This window comes from Paramormyrops kingsleyae, chromosome 13, assembly GCF_048594095.1.
Source record: "Paramormyrops kingsleyae isolate MSU_618 chromosome 13, PKINGS_0.4, whole genome shotgun sequence".
Taxonomy (NCBI): domain Eukaryota; kingdom Metazoa; phylum Chordata; class Actinopteri; order Osteoglossiformes; family Mormyridae; genus Paramormyrops; species Paramormyrops kingsleyae.
The window spans coordinates 17,852,258-17,871,195 of record NC_132809.1 but is presented as its reverse complement, the minus strand read 5'-3'; the positions used below and the strand labels follow the sequence as shown (position 1 = coordinate 17,871,195).

General features: G+C 48.9%; 1 protein-coding gene across 3 annotated transcripts in view; it reads right to left on the bottom strand.

The window, feature by feature from the left end:
* Positions 1-4: 4 nt before the first annotated feature.
* The window catches only part of LOC111846768 (amyloid-beta A4 precursor protein-binding family A member 2-like), a 39,804-nt gene continuing 20,870 nt past the window's right edge, over positions 5-18,938 (bottom strand). For all 3 annotated transcript variants that reach the window (XM_072698316.1, XM_072698317.1, XM_072698318.1), the window contains exons 2-12: positions 17,835-18,910; positions 10,875-10,961; positions 9,314-9,353; positions 7,919-8,064; positions 4,991-5,080; positions 4,523-4,696; positions 3,857-4,036; positions 3,207-3,419; positions 2,659-2,778; positions 2,107-2,247; positions 5-1,688 (exon numbers count right to left, since the gene is read on the bottom strand). In XM_072698316.1, the coding sequence (XP_072554417.1) occupies positions 1,617-1,688; positions 2,107-2,247; positions 2,659-2,778; positions 3,207-3,419; positions 3,857-4,036; positions 4,523-4,696; positions 4,991-5,080; positions 7,919-8,064; positions 9,314-9,353; positions 10,875-10,961; positions 17,835-18,866 (2,295 nt within the window). In that variant the 5' untranslated portion in view covers positions 18,867-18,910 and the 3' untranslated portion in view covers positions 5-1,616. The remainder of the gene's footprint in view (positions 1,689-2,106; positions 2,248-2,658; positions 2,779-3,206; positions 3,420-3,856; positions 4,037-4,522; positions 4,697-4,990; positions 5,081-7,918; positions 8,065-9,313; positions 9,354-10,874; positions 10,962-17,834; positions 18,911-18,938) is intronic.

Genomic DNA, 18,938 nt, shown 5'->3' with positions numbered 1-18,938 from the left:
ATACTTGTGTATACACACTTACACATTTCCTCTGTCCATTTAATGAATCCTGTATACATAAAAACCAATACAGCACTGTAACATACACCGATACTTACAAAGTGAGTAGTTGACAGCCCCACACATACACCCACATACATATCTTCAGTCCAAATGCGGTTCCAGCAGTAACGCACAAAGCGTGCAGCACTCCCAGCACACGGCATGGAGATCAGCCACCTGGCACCCAGCGCCAAAATGCAGGAGATGGCAACGACGCGGCCGGCTTCTCAGCTCGAAGGTAAGCGTGTTTACTGTGTTGTTCTTCCAGGAGGACGTCAGCGGCATGCAAACGGATAAAGCGTCACGGTGCCCGGGTCCCCACTCGGGGAGATCCTGGTACATTTTGAAAGCAGCTCTGGGCAGTGAGGCTTCCAGCTTCACAGTGCAGCTTCAGTCAGTATCACCAGAGCCCTGCTGAGCAGGATGAAGACGTGAAGGAGACTCCCCTGCGAGCGCCGTCCTAGACACGGTCTACGATTGGCTCACGTGGATGACGCAGCTACCTAGAGTTTAATCACAGTACATACAGTCCACCCAGAACAAACCTACCATAGACAGTGCAGGTCTTGTGTCTCAGAAGAAAAAAAAATGAAGTTCATATTGTCATACAAAGTTTAGATTTATCATTAATGATTGAATTTCAGTTTGGCCGATGGATTTTGTGTGGGTTTTTAAAACCCAGAGTTGAACATGGAGAACAATCCAGTCCCATATGTTCTGCTAACATACAGTCATTAAAAAAGCCTTATTTTTTCTCTTTTGACTTGATATCCAAAAAAGCTCCCAGCTCTGGTCCAGAGCCCTGGGTGCTGTCACGACACTTCCTGGCTTTGCTGTGTGCATCTCGGACCCAGACCCAACCTTCTGTCCTCACTGCGCTGAAGGCACGTGTCGGCCTTTCCTGCACATCACTGTGTTGTCATGACAACTTCAGTCACCTAAAAAGTTATTTCCCTCAGCGTTCTCCCGAACCATTCCAATGATTTTGCGGCTATTGTCATTTCCTACCGATTCCTACCTCTGCCCGAAGATGCGATATTCGTTAGGTTCCCAAACCAATCTGTCCCTCTTTTCTCTCACACTGGAGATAAAAAAAAAATCTCATCTGTACCACAAAGACTTAAGACGGTACAAGTCATACATTTTGCCTTTCCCACAAAAAAATCTACTGGGTGAAAAAGGGGGTTATCTGTATTTACAGAGGAAAAAGGGAGAGATAAACTATAATATATACAGTATATAACAAATACATAACCATGTGCATATAAAAAATAAATGTGTTCAGTCACATTTCCCAAATGGTCTTATTGCACATGAATCCCACAAACCAACAGCACAATTAACAGATCACATCTATGTCAACTGGGGAAAATGTCGCCTGTCTTATGTTCCGCCACACGTAGTTGTCAGTGTAGGGTGTCACATTTTAAAGGGCATGAAATGGGAGAACAAACTAAATTGGCAGAGATGGGGGCGTTGGCGCCCCCTGGTGGTTATGTATGCAGCATCAGCTTGCTTTACAGGAGGAGTAATCGGCAGGTGCTTGTGGCTCATATAGTGAAGGACATAAGGTCCTAGATGTACATGGGGGTGTCCTGGCCGGTGAGCAGGCGGAACATGGCAGCCGGCATGGTCTTCATGTGGATCTGGCGGGGAGACAGAGAGAGACATCAGGCTTGAGGATTTCGTGCCTCTTATAAACACCCACACTGCCTCCGCTGCATGCAGTATAAAAATGATGGAGGAACTCAAAGAGCAGATTGGCTGCTCGAACCCCTAAAAGAAATGGGGTCCTATTCAGGGGTTGAACTTAATTCAATTAATTTTTGCTATTAGCCAATGGGGCTGGTCTAGAAAAAATGTATTCTGACATGCAATTGTTTAACTAGCCAACGGCAGAATGTACTCGCCCTCGGTCTAAATGCCTGGCCTCGGGGGGGGGGGGGGCGAGCTTAATTCCCTGCCCTGCTCTTATACCTGTGACGCATCTGGCTGACTAAAGGACTGTACTAGCTGCAGTGGACTGGTCACATGACTGCGGTGTCCCTCACATGTGACTCTCACCTCACCCACGGAGTTGGACAAGGCCTGGACGATCTTCTCATGGGCGGTGGCCACTGCGCTCTGCCCGTTGATCTCGATGATGCGGTGTCCAACGCGGACCCCACCACGCTCTGCGATGCCGCCTCTCATCAGACTGCAGATCTGTGTTGGGGGGGGGTGACCGTTTTATTCATTATGTTGTGTTTTTTTGGTCCAGCCCACAGCGCATACACCGTAAAATGCTTCAGGTTAAATGTTAGAAATTAGAATTACAAAGAACACCAGTTGCACAAAGACAAACTTTACCTCATATTACTTCAAAGGAAAAATAAGGTTACCACATGCTAAATGCTGAAAGCAGTTAAAGCTTTTATCTTTTATGTGAACAGAGGAAGATCCAAATATATTACTAATCATTACACTGATGTTCTCTTCCCAAATACCAAACAGCATAAAGGAAAGATCTTTGAAATTTTGACTTGCATATCTAGTATTTACTGTAGATCGACCACACGGGGGCGCTTAACATTCAAATGCTATCTTATAGGATGTGGGCTGCTTCTGCAAACTCACGATGCCGTTCTGCACACTGAAGCCAAGCTGGTACTTGAGGTCAGGCCTCTTGATGAGCACTGTGGTGACAGGCGGGCAGCTCACGATGTTCAGCTTCACCTGTGTCTGGTTCTTTAAGCCCTAATCCAGCAGTAGAAGGTAAAAAAATATGTATATATCAAGAATAGTAACGGGAAGTTTGGCCAAACATCTGACGTGGTCTTAGGACCCAGTGACAACCTTCAGAGGTCATTCAGTCCAGCTTCAATCAAGAATTGTAATCAGCTGACAGTGAATGATCAGGTTCCATCCATATGGCTACTTGGGTGCATAGACAATTAATAATTAGCACTAGCATGAAGCTAATCAGGCCCACGGAGTGTGTTCAATCTCCTGCAGTCTCAATAGAAACCCATTGGACTGTCCTGTGTGTTTGTGGGAGTGACAGAGCCGCAGGATCAAACTGGGGGAAACTGCCTTCATCCCCTTTGAACTCGAAAACCAGGCTTTACACCTGTGAAACATCAACATTAAGTAAGAACGCGATGCAGAAGCAGGCAGCGGCGCACCTTGATGATGCTCTGGCAGGTGGCGAGCGGGAGGCCCACCAGGCTGGTCTTGTTGACGGACATGATCTGGTCGCCGATGCTGAGCTTGCCGGAGCGGGCGGCCGGGCCACCGTTCATCATGTTGGCCAGGATGACAGTGGGCAGGATCGAGCCCCAGCCTGATTCCACGATCACCACGCCCAGGATCTCACCCTTCTGCTTCTCCAACTCCAGCTGGGGGGGGGATTAAAGAGGAGAGAGGGACAGACTGGTAGAACATAAGACCGAGAGGAAAACTGAGCAAGGAAGAGAAGACAATGAGATGAGAGAAAGTGGGGGGAGGGGGTGTACCAGGTTTTGGGGGCAGGATGAGGGAGAGGAAGGGTCCCCAGGGTAAGAACGAAGAAAGACGTGCTCTCCCTGCAACGGGGAGCTGCCCCCCGGCCCCATAACAACATTTGACGACCACTGCCAATCAAACTGATCACCCAAATTTCTGGGCAGGGGTTTCCATGATGCCTGGAGTCTCTGGGGTTCGCAGTCTGTTACAGCCGCACCGCTCAGATGGAGCCCAATTTCGGCACAGAACGGCTGACGTCAGCAGGCACCGTCAGAAATGGAGCCCTGCCAATGCTGGGGAAGGAGCAGACGGGGAGGGGTGCGGGGCGAACCTCTTTGCAGTTCTCAGAGTTGGAGAAGTGGATGAGGTCGTCGTTGTACATCTCCTGTGTGTTGATGATGTCGCTGTACTCCTTCTGGCTCAGGTCCTCGGGGTTGATGCCATTGGCCCGCAGGAACTCCTGGTAGGCCACACTGAACGCCTGTCCGATGGACTGCGCAATGAGCTGTGCCTGGGGGCGGGGAGAGATGAGTGGGAGGGGTTCGCGGCAAAGGCCGGCTCTGATGGGGGAGACGGCATGGTGCAGGGCTGCACAAGCCAGCTGAAACAGCACGCTATGGCCACATATATATATACCGAAACACACCGAACGCACAGCCGCAGAAATATGTGTGGCAGGTGACGCACAGATCAGACAGGCAAAGGCAAGATCCTGCCTGTGTCTTTGAAGCTCTTGTAGCTCAACAAGTAGAGCATCACACTAACAATGACTTTAGGTTGAGGGTTCAAATCCCAGAAAGTGTGTATAAATTGTAACCCTGCATTGTAAGTCGCTTTTGATAAAAGCATCTGATAAATGAGTAAATGCAATTAAATGAATGGACTCCATAACCCAGTAATTCAGACACCATTCACAGAGCAATGATTCCCTCTTAATTAAAGTGCAGGTCCAGCCCCAGCCCAAGAGCATAACTCCAGAAAAGTGGGATGTACTGACGTCCTCCGACTCAAAGACGTGGCAGACCATCTTGTACTGCTTCTTGGTGTCGCCGGTGCCGGGCGCGGCCTCCGAGCGGCTCTGTGAGGTGCGCCGCCGTGCCATGAGCACCACGATGCTGCCGATGTCGGCGATGTAGGAGATGGTGCGCAGCGCATTGTCCATCATGGTCTCCTGGGTGACGGAGGGCACAGGATCCATCATCCAGCTCCGATAACGGTCTAGCTGTTGTAAGGTCTGCTTAGCTCTGTCCTTCGTTTTTTATTCTATTATTTCTATTACTTTATACTCAATATATGGCCTTGCAATGTCTGCATAGTGAAATGGCATCCATCCATCCATGCATCTCTCCATCCATCCATAGAGAGTGTTTTTCTAGGGAATATTTCACCGTTGATATTAGGTTATCAGACCAAGAAATCCATAAGCAAGCAGCCGATACGGGACATGTCACCCTGTCTCTCTCACCTGCGTGTCAGCATTGATCACTTTGATTCTCTGTGTGGAAATAAACAGGTCCACTTCTGTCAGGGTGGCGTGGCCGTCTCCCTCCGGACTCTACAGGGGGAGAGAAAGAAATATCAGGGGGGGGCGCAAAGGCAGCAGCCACCCAATTTCTGTGACGCCAGAGTCTGCTTCCCCTGTCTGCTTCTCAGTGATGTCTAGATGGTTGTGTTGTGGCTTAATAACATTCCTTACTCACGTCTGTTCTTTCAACAAAGCACATTTATCCAATGAAATCATTATATCCAAAACGAAGTGCGTGAGGCAAACAGAATTTACTCCTTTTCAAATAATACTTTCTTTCATATAAAAAATGCATATACACACACACACACAAATGGGCAAATTAAAACATGCTCTAAATATTGCAACAAAATGCAATAAAATGCAGTAAAATAAATCATTATTTTGCAAACCACACAAAATGTATCCATCCTTTACCAACCAGCCATCCCAAACGAAATCCCTCCCTGCTATACAAGGTGTAGCTGACAAACTGTGCCGCCCTTAAAGGAGCAGCATCCTATCACCATAAATCAACACAGACCAGACATACACACCTCTGCACATTCAGCTTTATTTATAATGCAGGTGAAGGTATCGCCCCGACAGCCGTATCCATTCTGCTTTGCTCACATCATCTCCCGAATCACACGTGTGGCATCGCTGCTGTCCTTCACTGTGCTCGTACTGGCCCGGCCCACCCCCGGGGTCTGATATCCAACCAAACTCCAGCCAAACAGTAAGAGAAATGACACAAGGCGACGTCCCCCTGCACGGCGGGCCCCCCTCTGCCTTTCGGGGGGCCCAGGTGAGGCTAGCCTCTCCGCACTGTCTCTTGAGGCTGGCCTCGCCGCACTGCCTCTAGCAGTTGAGGAAGCAGTACCTGGACAACAGCTTGAAATGGCAGGAGCGGCGTTCACAGGCTTACAGGCCTCGGAGACACCGGTTGGTCCCCAGCAGCGAGTGGGGGGGGGGGGGGGATACATTAGGCTGATCGATGACAGAGATCTGCTGGTTGAACCCATTAAATATTCCCTCCGTGAGTCAGTGATTCAGAGACTGACATGTGCCAGTCTGTGGGGTTGGGGGGCCGCATGGCAAAGCCTCCTGGGGACTGTAGCACAATCCACTTCCCAGGACAATATGGATTATACCTGAACTTAAATCACCTGAACGCGAACTCATGAGAGCATTGAGAGCCGGGGGGGGTTAGGGAGCACACAGGGACACGGGAACGGCTGCGGTGAAGCATACCCGTTCTATACCGCTGCTGTGAAGCATACCCGTTCTATACCGCTGCTGTGAAGCATACCCGTTCTATACCGCTGCTGTGAAGCATACCCGTTCTATACCGCTGCTGTGAAGCATACCCGTTCTATACCCGAACAGGAAGGTCGTCCCTTCCCAGCCGAGTGTTACCACGGTGACAGAAGTGGGACTCGGGGAGCCTGAGGAGGATAACCCACACAGAAGGTGTGCGTCATACCCAGCAATACCCAGAATCCTTAGCCAAGAGTCCTTTCCCTGGAGACAGTGCTAAATATCCACCAACAAGGAGCAACAGCTTCAAAATCGGCATATAGCAGAAATAATCCTCAATTAAAAGCTCTGTTGTAACCAAGGTAAACAGAGTACAAATATAGAGCCTCCTAAACTTTTAGACGTGACAGAACTGTCCCTGTGCAGCACCCATACCATACAGCCAGGATTAAGGAAGTACATCCATACTGTTTCAGAGCAGAACTTGTAAAGCTCAAATATAACAAGGCTGTTGTGCAAGTGACTGCATCACCAACACGGCTGTTTGTTTACCGGAAGCACGCCGTTGCGCGTTACACGGATTTTATCACCACTGAAGCGGATCGTCAGACAGGAAGGGCGGTGAGGGCGGACGTCACCCCGAGCAGCCCCTCCCCCAACTGAGCAGCCTCTTAATTGAATTCCTCAGTCACACTCTGACTGATTACGGGCAGTGGAAAGGCACGTCACCGGAGCGTGCCTCCCACAGAGGGCTCGTGGGCGCCCCCGCGTGGCCAGCTGCTGCTCTCACAGACACGTGACATGGTCAGGCTGAATTCAAGGGCAAAAAACAAAAAGGAGAACACTGCGAGGGGGGGGGGGGCAGCAGGCAAAGTCATTTTATTAATATGACACTCTGTTCCCACAGTTTTTACAGACGTTTTTTTTTCCATTTATTTCAACGTCCATAAGAAGCCCACCAGCTGCCAGTCGTCTTAAAAGAAGTCCATTTTTAATGGCCATGTAATTTGAATGGGATTACACTAAAGAAAATTCATCCAGAAAAAACTGGTTGTTTACAAAAGGGACTGTAGCACTGCCATGATCTGCTCAGCACTCAGGAGGAAAAACTCATTATCTGCAAAGCACTAAGGCGTTTAGTACAGTCTAATGTGTTCTCAAAAATAAAGATTAAAATTTTATGGTGTTCCCTGCACCTGTGACAGTGCGCATCCCCTGTGAGTCTGACAGACATACGGGTGCCATATAATTAATCATTAATTATAATAAATCACCAGCAGATAAGTGACACTTATACCCAAGCGTGCAGAAAGTGACCCGGGGCGACTGGGCCACCTTACCTCAACCTGGCCAACGGCCTCCTGGGCCCGCCTTACACCGACCCGGCCGACGGCCTCCTGGACCCGCATTACACCGACCCGGCTGACGGCCTCCTGGACCCGCCTTACACCGACCCGGCTGACGGCCTCCTGGGCCCGCCTTACACCGACCCGGCTGACGGCCTCCTGGACCCGCCTTACACCGACCCTGGCCGACGGCCTCCTGGACCCGCCTTACACCGACCCGGCCGACGGCCTCCTGGACCCGCCTTACACCGACCCGGCTGACGGCCTCCTGGACCCGCCTTACCTTAACTCGGCTGACGGCCTCCTGGGCCTGCATCATGCGAACGCTCTTCGGTGGGTTCCGCTCAGACAGAAGCTGCGTGGATCCCAGGTAGTTGGCAGCAAAGATGATACCATCAATGAGGTCCTCTGGCTCGCAGGGGCCCGGGACTGCGGGACAGGGAGAGCAATGCCACACTGTCACTGCATCTGCCATCACCTTCAGCACAGTCGGGGTCACCTGCTCAATGGGAGGAGGAAGAAGAACCTGCCAGAAGACTGCAGGCCAGGCCTCCAGCTTCCTCCTGCATAATGCAGACATGTGTGGGTTTTCTGGCCATTTCTGGGCAATAGGTGCAGCACACTGTCCACTGGGCTCACCTCCCTTAGCTTCTGCTGGGACTACCGAGTTTGGACCAGGAACCGCTACAGACCTACAGGAACCGCTACAGACCTACAGGAACCGCTACAGACCTACAGGAACCGCTACAGACCTACAGGAACCGCTACAGACCTACAGGATAGACCTTGTTGCATATCTGTCAGGTTTTTTTTTTTTTACATTTTTTACATTTTACACTTTTATCCAAAGTGACGTACATTTTATTATTTTTTTGAGATAGTAGGGTCAGCAAATCCATGGAGTTATAGGGAGCCAGGGGCCTCGCTCAGGGGCCCAGTGGTGAAGTTACAGTGCCCACCCTGCCCTAACCACTGAGCCACACACTGCCCACAAAAATCAGTGATGACCCCGACATGATTGAAACACGCCACCTTCTGGATCCTCACATGATGCAATGTAGGACTCTTGGTTTGCAGAAGACCATCTAGTCTTATGCAGATTCATGCTCTGGGATATTTGGTGAGGGAGCTTGCCCCCTCCCTCTGCAAGCTGCACTTTTCTCTGCAGCCTCAGAACAAGCCCCTTCCCCTGGGAGAATGATCGAGCACATCTGACAGCCTCCGTATTACGACTGAAAGCACCCTTATTGCTCATTAGTGCTTACAAGCTGCTGCTGTCATTCACTATCCTGCCGTGTGAAATTCTCCCGGGGCCCGTCGAACATGGAGAGGAGCCACCCGACGGCCCTGGCATGTCAAACATCGATGGCAACTGTGATCTTATCAGAAAATAAAAGGCAGTCTTCACCCGAGCTGGAATCTAACATTCCGGCACTGAAATGGGGGTCCCCCCCAGTGCGGTTCACGGGGGCACAGCCAGAAATTCTGGGCCCCCTATGAAAATGTCACCTTGCGCCCCCCTAAAGAAATATAGGTCCCATAAGAATTTGGGGCCCTTGTGAAGTGCTGCCCCCCCCCACGAATCCGCCAGGTTACCAGGTGCCTCTACTGGGTTGTTGAAAAAGCCAAAGTCCTCACTCATTTCCAGACAGACGGAGGGAGAAGGACACCGACTCACCGTCCACGAAGCTGGGGAAGGCGGCGCTCTTTCTGGTTGGCTGAAAAGCAGAAACGCAGGTTAAAGCAGCAGGCCGGCTATAATCACACATCCCAGCAGCCACACACGCCCTTGCCCGTGTATTTCGGGTAACCCTGCCGGGCTCGACCTCCCTGCTAAAAAAAGCACAACTCACACCTCTCTCACTTGAGAGATAAGTCTTTAAAAACACGAGCGCCGCCATAAACGCTGAACCCAGATGGAGGGGTAATGCAGCACTTCTCAGGCAAAGCTAACACCCTTAATAAACGGGCAGAACTACAGCATAATCACGAACGGAGATTTTAACACCACTTGCATAACATCACACCCGCTATGTGTCAGGCTTGTGAGCAAATCTAACGTGTTGAATTCCTGTCGGCCTTTATGGTAGGACTCGTACAGGAGAAAGTGAGGTGTAACTTCCTCTAAGAGGGGTAAGACGGTGGTGAAACTGAAAAAATAGTAAAGATATAAACTGAAGATGCTGCCTCCCAAAATACATTGTTTAAACATTACAAATTTCAGCCAAAACCATAGTACATACAGTACATAAAACCATACTGTAGTACTGTATGGGCATACTGACAAATTTGCATGTCTAAAGTATTTTTACACACACACACACACACACACACACACACACACACACAAAGACACAGTACTGTGGCACAATGGCCACAGACAGCAGAAGTGTGTCAACAAATTATCAACCAATTTTAAAAACATTTACAACACAGACACGACCTGTATGACCACTAGGTCAGGAGGCAGGTGGTACTGCAGACCATGATACAGAGAGGAAGCCCCACCTCCTAGGGTAAAAACAGGAAGCTCCGTCCATGGGGTAATAAACCCCACCCACCAAGATAGGAAGCTCCGTCCATGGGGTAATAAACCCCACCCACCAAGATAGGAAGCTCCGTCCATGGGGTAATAAACCCCACCCACCAAGACAGGAAGCTCTGTCCATGGGGTAATAAACCCCACCCACCGAAATAGGGAGCTCCACCCATGAGGTAGTAAACCCCACCCACCAAAATAGGAAGCTCCACCCATAATGTAGTAAACCCCACCCACCAAAATAGGAAGCACCGCCCATGATGTAGTAAACCCCACCCACCAAAATATGAAGCTCCGACCCATGATGTAGTAAACCCCACCCACCAAAATAGGAAGCTCCACCCATTATGTAGTAAACCCCACCCACCTAAATAGGAAGCGCCGCCCGTGATGTAGTAAACCCCACCCACCGAAATAGGAAGCTCCGCCCATGAGGTAGTAAACCCCACCCACCAAAATAGGAAGCTCCGCCCATTATGTAGTAAACCCACCCACCTAAATAGAAAGCTCCGCCCATGATGTAGTAAACCCCACCCACCAAAACAGGAAGCTTTGCCCATAGTGTAACAAACTCCACGCACCGAATTAGGAAGCTCCATCTATGGATTAATAAACCCCCACCTGCCGAAATAGGAAGCTCTGCCCATAGGGTAATAAACCACACCCACCAAAATAGGAAGCTCCAGCCAGAGATTCTCACCTCGGGGCCGGTGCTGTTCTCCGGGGGCCTGTTCAGATCGGAGCGTTGCTGACGCTGCTTGCTGGGCTGCTCTGTGCCGCTAGCCACCTGTGAAGCAGCAAAGACAGGTGAGATGATCCGCTGAGCATTGGGGATGGAGATGACCTCCATGGGGCTGGGTGAAGGTTGCAGCACACAGCTGCTCCATGACAGCAGCCATACTGGGAGATTTTATATATATGGTGTCTTTTTAATACTATATACATAAATCTACCAGAATATGTCAGGCATTGCATATGGCTAATTTCTTAATTTTATTACTGCGGTAAGTGTTGAGTACGGGGTTGGAGGTATGAATTTGGCCTTCGTACGTGTGGAGGAGTGTCCCATTATGCCCTGTCTTTTTCGGGTGTGCTCTGTGACCCTGACTCGCTGGTGGATGCATGGATTTGCATTAAGTACTTATACCTGATGAAGCTACACAATGGTAGTAATTCACTTTAATGGTCACTTAAGGGCTTCAGGTTTTGGGCAATCCAGGTCCTTAACCATGACATCACCTGCCGATCTGAGATTAGCCAAAACAGCATTAAGAGAGGTGAGCACATCATCAGTCATTTTTCATGGAAGTCTTGTTCTTGTTTGATCAGCTACTGATCATTCAGAACTGACTACCAGCCACAGAAACATCCTGTCACATGGAAAAAATTTACATGAAACAGACGTGCATGGGGTTGGGGGGGGGCTGGTAAAAACACCGAATACAGTTAGTCCCCAGGTTACGAACACCCGACTTACGGAAAACTTGTATTTACAAACGGACTGCCATAAAGCCTTTTATATTAAAAATGGTTCATCAGCTCGAGGTTCACTGCAACTGCAGTTCCGCATTTAGTTACTTTTATCATTTCTGTATTATCATTATTGCACATTATCTCGCATTATTATTTTTATTATTATTATTTTCCAACTTACCTTCAAATTCGGCTTGAAGACTGACTTAGTGAATGGATCTCGTTCATAACCTGGGGGTGGCCTGTACTGTGGTATAATGTCTGGACAGTATGTCCTATAAGGTATTAAAAATTAGATGGCGATCTGTCAAGCGAGCAGGTAAGGGGACCCTGCAGTAAAATGTGCCAACCAGTTGGGGGGGGGGGGTTGTTCTGAATAGCAGAACAGCAGATTTCCGGGACATTGTGCATCATTCATAGGTGTCAGGGAGCTGCTGTCAGTTTGCGTGATAATCCTGGAATGTCGGCGTGACAGATATGGATTTCTGTGATTATGCAGCCTAGCGGTTATTTCCAAAAATGTGTAGCGGGCCGGACCACATGCACTGCTGACGCTGGTCAAATGACGGACCAGGGCCGCAGTTTGAGGAAGCCACCTATAAGCAGTTACATTCTACAGAGAACACTCTTGTATCATTCTCTCAGAAAGATATTTCCCAGACACATGTGCACAGCACACAAGAGATGCTGGCTGGCGGAAAATGACTGCCACTACAAGGCCGTTAATTATCATTACGGGCAACTGTAATCACACCGGCCTAAACACTGAGCTCACCAAACACAGGCAGCCGGTTAACGACGTAACTAGACGCATTGATCTCTTATCTCGCTAAGAGCCATCCAAGGACACAGACTGGGCTAATACCTGTGTGCCACTGAGTACCTCAGGCTATGTCCACACTAATGCGTTAAAAATTTTTTACGGGGGTTTCCGAAGAAAAAGATCTACATCCACACTACCGTTATCACTAGCACTGAAAAAAACATTTGCATCCAAACTGCACCATGTAAAAGGTAAATGTCAAAGCTTATGACGCATATTAGTCTATATTTGGCATATGCACTTACCAAATTTACATTTTGTTTGTTGTAGCGCAAGCACAATGTGCCATTTCCCAGCTCTTTGTCCAACCAAATTCTTTTTCTAACTGTAGAAGTGGCAAAGTATACATTTTAATTAATTAATTTCGACTTTGATTTGTAATAAAGTTCAGTTTGACTGTTGATTACTCTCATACGCAACCATGTGTTTAAATGCACATAGGTTATTTAACAAAAGCAAAATATCACAATACCATAGTGTTGCAAACAAAGTTGTACATAAAAGGGACTCTATAGGCAATCAAAATCACAGCAACACAGTTATCAGTAAAATACATCATGGATCCAGAAATTTAGTCACTGCATGTCTCACTCTCTTCCCCAGTCTCACTGCATTCTTGTCTCTCAAATTTTTCTGCAATAAGCAGCGATCGGTAAATTCTTAATTTTCTTTGCTCGTAAACAGTATACATAACACAATTTAGCTGCATACCAGTAAGCAAAAGAACATTTGCCAGGTAGCGAAGGTTCTGTATGTCCTGTCCTCCATGTGAAAACTAACGAAAAACATTCTTCATTCCTGTGAAGAATAACTAATCAGGAAGAGAGACATAGAAACAAAGACAGCTAATCGGGAAAAGGTCATGAGCTAACCACAAACTAATCGCAGTTCACTGATGTAGGCATAACAAAATGTTTATGTTTATGAGCTTCCATACTGATGCATTTACAGAAAACTTAGTTGTCAGACAGCACTGAAAATTCTCTCTGCTTCTGGGAAAAAAAGATCGGCGGTAGTAAACTGGAAGGAAGTTTTTACATCACTAAATGAAAACGTGTTAGTGCTCATAAAGATACCGCAGACAATGTAAAGTAGTTCTGAGACTGCTTGCATTCATCACCTGATGGGAATAATTACTGGAGTAGTCACATCTGACAAGACAAAATTACCGGAAGAATCATCGTGAGCTACCACAGCAAGAATGGTTCACCAGGGGCACAGGAAGCCCACACAGTGATACCAAACAGTGCACGTTACAGGGACGGGTACCAAGGAGCCAGAATTCACTCTGCCCAACAGCCGGGACACGCAGCCACCAGGAGCCTTGCAATCCCCTCCCTCCCGGCCCCCGCTAGTCAGCTGACAGCCGTGCAAAAGCAGCTTATGCCTCCCTCCTTAATGGACAGTGGGTGGCTTTGATGTGGTCTGCATCAAGACACTGTGCTAACCAGGCAGGCTCTGGCCTGTTCCGACCTCTAATCAAATAAACCTGCCAGAAATACTGACTGCACATCCGTCATAAACAAAACATTCACATTTTATTGATTTAATTTCAGGGTGACCTGGTGGTATGGAGGCTAGCACTATTGCCTTACGCCTCTCCGTCCCGGGTTTGAGTCTCTGCTATGGTCCCATGTGTGTGGAGTTTGCATGTTTTCCCTGTGTCATCACGAGATGCTCTCTGGGTACTCTGGTCCCCCCCTCCACAGTCCAAAAATATGCTAAGGTGAATTGGAGATTGCCTGCAGGTGCACCTGTGTGACTGAATGGTGTGTGAATGCACCCTGTGATGGGTTGGTGTCCCATCCTGGGTTGTTCTCTGCTTTGTGCCCATAGGCTCAGGACCCCCCCCACCACCCTGAATAGGACAAGCGGGTATAGAAGGAGGATGGATGGAAATATATCATACTATTTACCTAGTATTTTTTAAAGACCCTTGACTCCCTACTGTTGAAATGGCCAATAGGTCCGTTCATCAGCATCTGGTCTTACTAGATACTGGAGGATCCATATTGTACATTTCAGCTCTGAATTTGGCAGAGTTACCAAGGGATTCGGCAGACTATCCCAGCTAAACGTAGATGCTCCATCTATTGGTGGGTCTGTAACTTCCTGATGAATTGAAGGCCTTAAGAATGGTTGGGCCTGTCACCTTCTGGACTGTCTTGGTATCACTTGCATTGTTCCACCAGACTGCATGCTCTTGCTCAGACTTCACTCCCTGCACACTAATCACTCATCATCACTCATTATGTATAGCATAAAAAAAACACCATCTGTCAAAGAGTTTTCATTTCCTCCAAACCCCATACAGTAATACTCTGCTGTCAGTGCCTCCCTGAAATCTCTTCAGTTGGAGGAGGAAGCAGCTCCGAAAAACTTTACTGCAACTTAAGTGCGTAAACACAGATCTGCACTCACCGCCCTATGCTGGCTACCACATCCCCAGCATAATATGAAATACTACCTGTCACCTTCATGGCTTTAAACAGCACTGCACCAGAGCATTCTCCCGATTTATCAAATAGTACACCTCTTCAAGTCCATGATTCACATACACTCTCCACATTTAAGTAATTTTTTAGCGCCTGGTGCTGAATGGCAAGGGGGGTACCGGCACTTGGTGCTGAATAACAAAGGGAGTACCAATACCTGGTTCTGAAAAACAAGGGGAGTACAGCATCTGTTTTTACCCACTACAAGCACTAATTAGACTTTATTTTAGCCACTTCCATACAACCCACCTACTTACCAACAGGATATTTCGATCCTGTTGGTTTTTAAATGCATTTTGGGTGATTGGATCACAAGTGGACAGCTGAGATACATTGCCGTTTAGACCTGGGCCTATCATGGGTCTTCAAGGTGCTCGGCTAATGACGTGTTTAGATTTTGTCACTGAATATGTTGCTTTGGCTAGAACAGTGTTTCTCAACCCAGTCCTCAGCGAACGCCAGCCAGTCCAGGTTTTTGCTCCCTCCCAGCGCACCTGTGCCAGCTATTCGGTGTTCCTGATTGGCTGGGAGCTGGGAGGGAGCAAAAACGTGGACTGGCTGGGGTTCGCTGAGAACTGGGTTGAGAAACACTGGGCTAGAAGGTCAAATAGACCCGCACACAGTTATTATGAACTTCTTGTTTGTGGGGATTTACCAGGTGGTGGAACCCTAAGATCCAGTGAGATGGTGCAGCAGAGAAAAATGACACACCTTAAAATAATTCCCAAATTCATTCAGCCTACGTCCACACTGAGTATTCAATCAAAAACAATCTCCATCCACACAGACATTTTCATATAGTTTACGAAAGTATTACTATAAACACTGAAACTATTACTCTACATTAGGCACGTGTGCATCGACACAGTGATTAGTAAATTGATTTCTTCTTGGGCAAATATGCAGCAGTCATTTGTGTATACAGGTCAGCCACAGGGATAGCAGCTCCACCCTGTCCGCCACGTTGGAATACTGTTTACTTCCATGTAGGGTGACATGGTGGCCAATCCGATGACGAGAGGCATGGGCCATGTGATGAAAAGGGAGCAATTAGGGCGCTTGCAGAGTCTGCATTTTCAAAAGTCTCCACTTTCACTCATCCATATTGCAACTTTTCAAACAGAATTTTCTGAAGTATGCGGCTGTGACAATGTTTACAAAAGTCTCTGCAGTGGGACCAGTGGTGGAGCTAAAATCACCCCCCCCCCACCCTGGTCTGACAGCAAGTGCAGACATACTAGGGTAGGAGGGCACTTGTAGGGGATTCCTGACAGTCATCGCCGGCAGTCACACCGCTCACCCCCATGAGAGCTCTGCTTCTCAGCGGGACCTAATGTCACTAACTATGCTAGCTGAAGTGTTGGTAGCTAACAAGACAGAAGCCAAGTTGCACACAAAACATCTTGTGTGTTTCGTGATATTTCTTGAAATTCTGAATTTGAAAGTACCTACCACTTGAGGAAAAAAAGCAACTAATTTTACACTCGCTCTCCTTCTGTAGCAAACTACTACCACAAAGTTTATCCATACAAATGAACCCACCGAAGGGAAGGGATGAGACCGGGACAAGGATGCATGTTGCGTGTGGGGGGCGGGACTGTGGGGTGACTTTACTTTCTGATTGGTTGATGGCATCAGCTGGAACACCAGGCTGCAGCACACAAAAAACAAACCCACTTGACATTTTTATATATGAAACCGCCAATCAGATTTAATTATGTATTAAATGAGGGTGCCGGAATGCTGTTCCAGATCGTTTAACCCTTGCTTATTGGGGATGCATTATGTATTAGCATTTACACTACAAAAGATATGTGGTCAAATGTACCCCAGACCATTTACACGAGTGGTTTGGGTGAATAGATCACAATGTGTCTCGGTGGTCGTTTACATTTGTATTTAGCGCTGTCCACTTGATCCAAGCACCAAAGGTGCGTTTTAAAACCGTGTCACCAGGGCCTTTTCCCCTCGTTTCCCCACTTTTAGCCCCTGGCTGCTCAGGGCCGCCTGCTTGAGTACTAACAGATCACCAGCTGCACTCAGGCATCCAATCCATGTGTTGGTCAGACTGAGCGTGGGGTCGTGTGCAGCGGCTTTCTGTCACTCTGTAGCCTTCAGCGAAGCTTTTCCCTTCTACAGCTGCCCTTGTCATTTGTCCCTTTACAGACGCAGTTTCTTAGGGGCACCAGCAAGTGCCCATGGGGGAGGGGACACGTCCAGTCCGCACGTGCCGGTGCCTCCGTGCGGAAAAGCCTCACGTCTCCTAAAAACATCACAGACTTACAGCCCGACTTTGAGCTGACATTGTCCGACTCTTTGTTCTTAAGGTGAGCCATAATGACTATAATCAATCCATCATTTCATTTAGCCCTTAATCACTTAACTGATTTAAATGATTAATGCACTAGCTAGAACAGGGCACACAGTTACTCACAGCATGCTAGGGGACAGCGGCCATCTTTCACTATCGTTCAGCGTCATCTAAGACCATGGTTTGGTCTTCTGTGGAAGTGGCCGGGCCACAGTCTTATAATCGGAAGGATGCCCATACCATTCCAAGATGGATGCTGTTGTACGCTCAAGCAAGTTAGACACCCGAATTACACCAGTTCATGAACAGTAGCACAAATGTAAAATTGTACCACACCATAGAAAGGGTCTGATTATCGGTACAGAAGTGTGAATTTTTTTTATGCAAACTGTGTATCCCTGTGTAATCTGTAAAGAGCAATAGTGTGTAAATATCTTAGATCAGGGGTTTTCAACCTGGGGGTTGTGACCATCTCGGGGTGCACTGAACATTTAATGAGGTCTGGAGAGACATTCCATACATAGATAGAACGGTGGTACACCCAGCCCACCTCCTCACCTGTAGCTGCTCCTGCACCCACTGAAGCCTCTCCTCCGCTGTGCGCCCCTGCACCGTGAAGCCCTCCTGAGCATCAGGGTGGTTCAGCTGAGCAGAAGGGATGTTCAGCGACCGGGGGCGGCCCTCGTGGCAGCGGGGCATGTAAGGGGCGGCCGGCTGCTCAGGAGCACTGCCGCCGTCACTGCCGCTCACGCTCATGCTCATCTTGATGTCAGCCACGATGCGGTCGAGGTGCTTGTCAGGCACCGCTGCCCCCTGGTGGCTGGAGGAATGACCTGTATTCCGGTTCCCTTCTCGACCATGGGGGCTCCATGAGTCTGGCGCCTTCTGTTGGACTTCTTCCTCTTTGCTTGGACAGCACTCAGTCTCCGCCTCTTCCTCCTTGCCCTCCCCTGCATTCCCTGACACTGGATGGGCGTGGGCAACTGCACAATGGTCCCGCGTCACTTTGGGCTGGCTGTTACACCTCGAACCCACAGAATCACGTTCCACCGCTGCAGACTGCCCTCGAGGCTCTGCTCTCTCCTCCACGACCTCCTGGCCTCGTCCCGCGTCAGGGGGGAGCCTCACGTTCCCGCTGCCATAGTCTTCCTCAACACCGTCCACCCCCTGCAGGTACGCGTCATCCTCGGGACAATAGCGGATATAGTATGTTACGCCCTCCTCATCTTCAGGTAGCCCTTCGTCATACTCCTCTTCCTCCGATGTGTTGTTCACATAGTCAGAACTGGAGTCCTCGTCGGCGCTCTCGCCGGGGATATGGAAGTTTGTGTGACTGTGGCCGTGGGGAGCAGCAGGGACAGAAAGCTCCTCCTCAGCGCTGTCGGCCCGAGGCCGCTGAGCTGCATGCGTGTGGCTGGGCGCCGCTGCCTGGCTGCTCTTTCCATCAGGCCCCTTGGTGCCGCAGTAGCGTGAAGATGGCCCCACCCCCCTGCTCTGGGGCCTCTCGTCGGGCCCCTCTGCAGTGAAATGGGCCGGGCGGCTCCGAGCCCTGCTGCTACCACTGGTCCCAGGCCTCTCCCTGTAAGCCATTGCTGGCTGCGCTCACACACACTGCATCGCGGCTTCACCCAGTCCTGCAAAACAGCAGACGATCGGATGAAA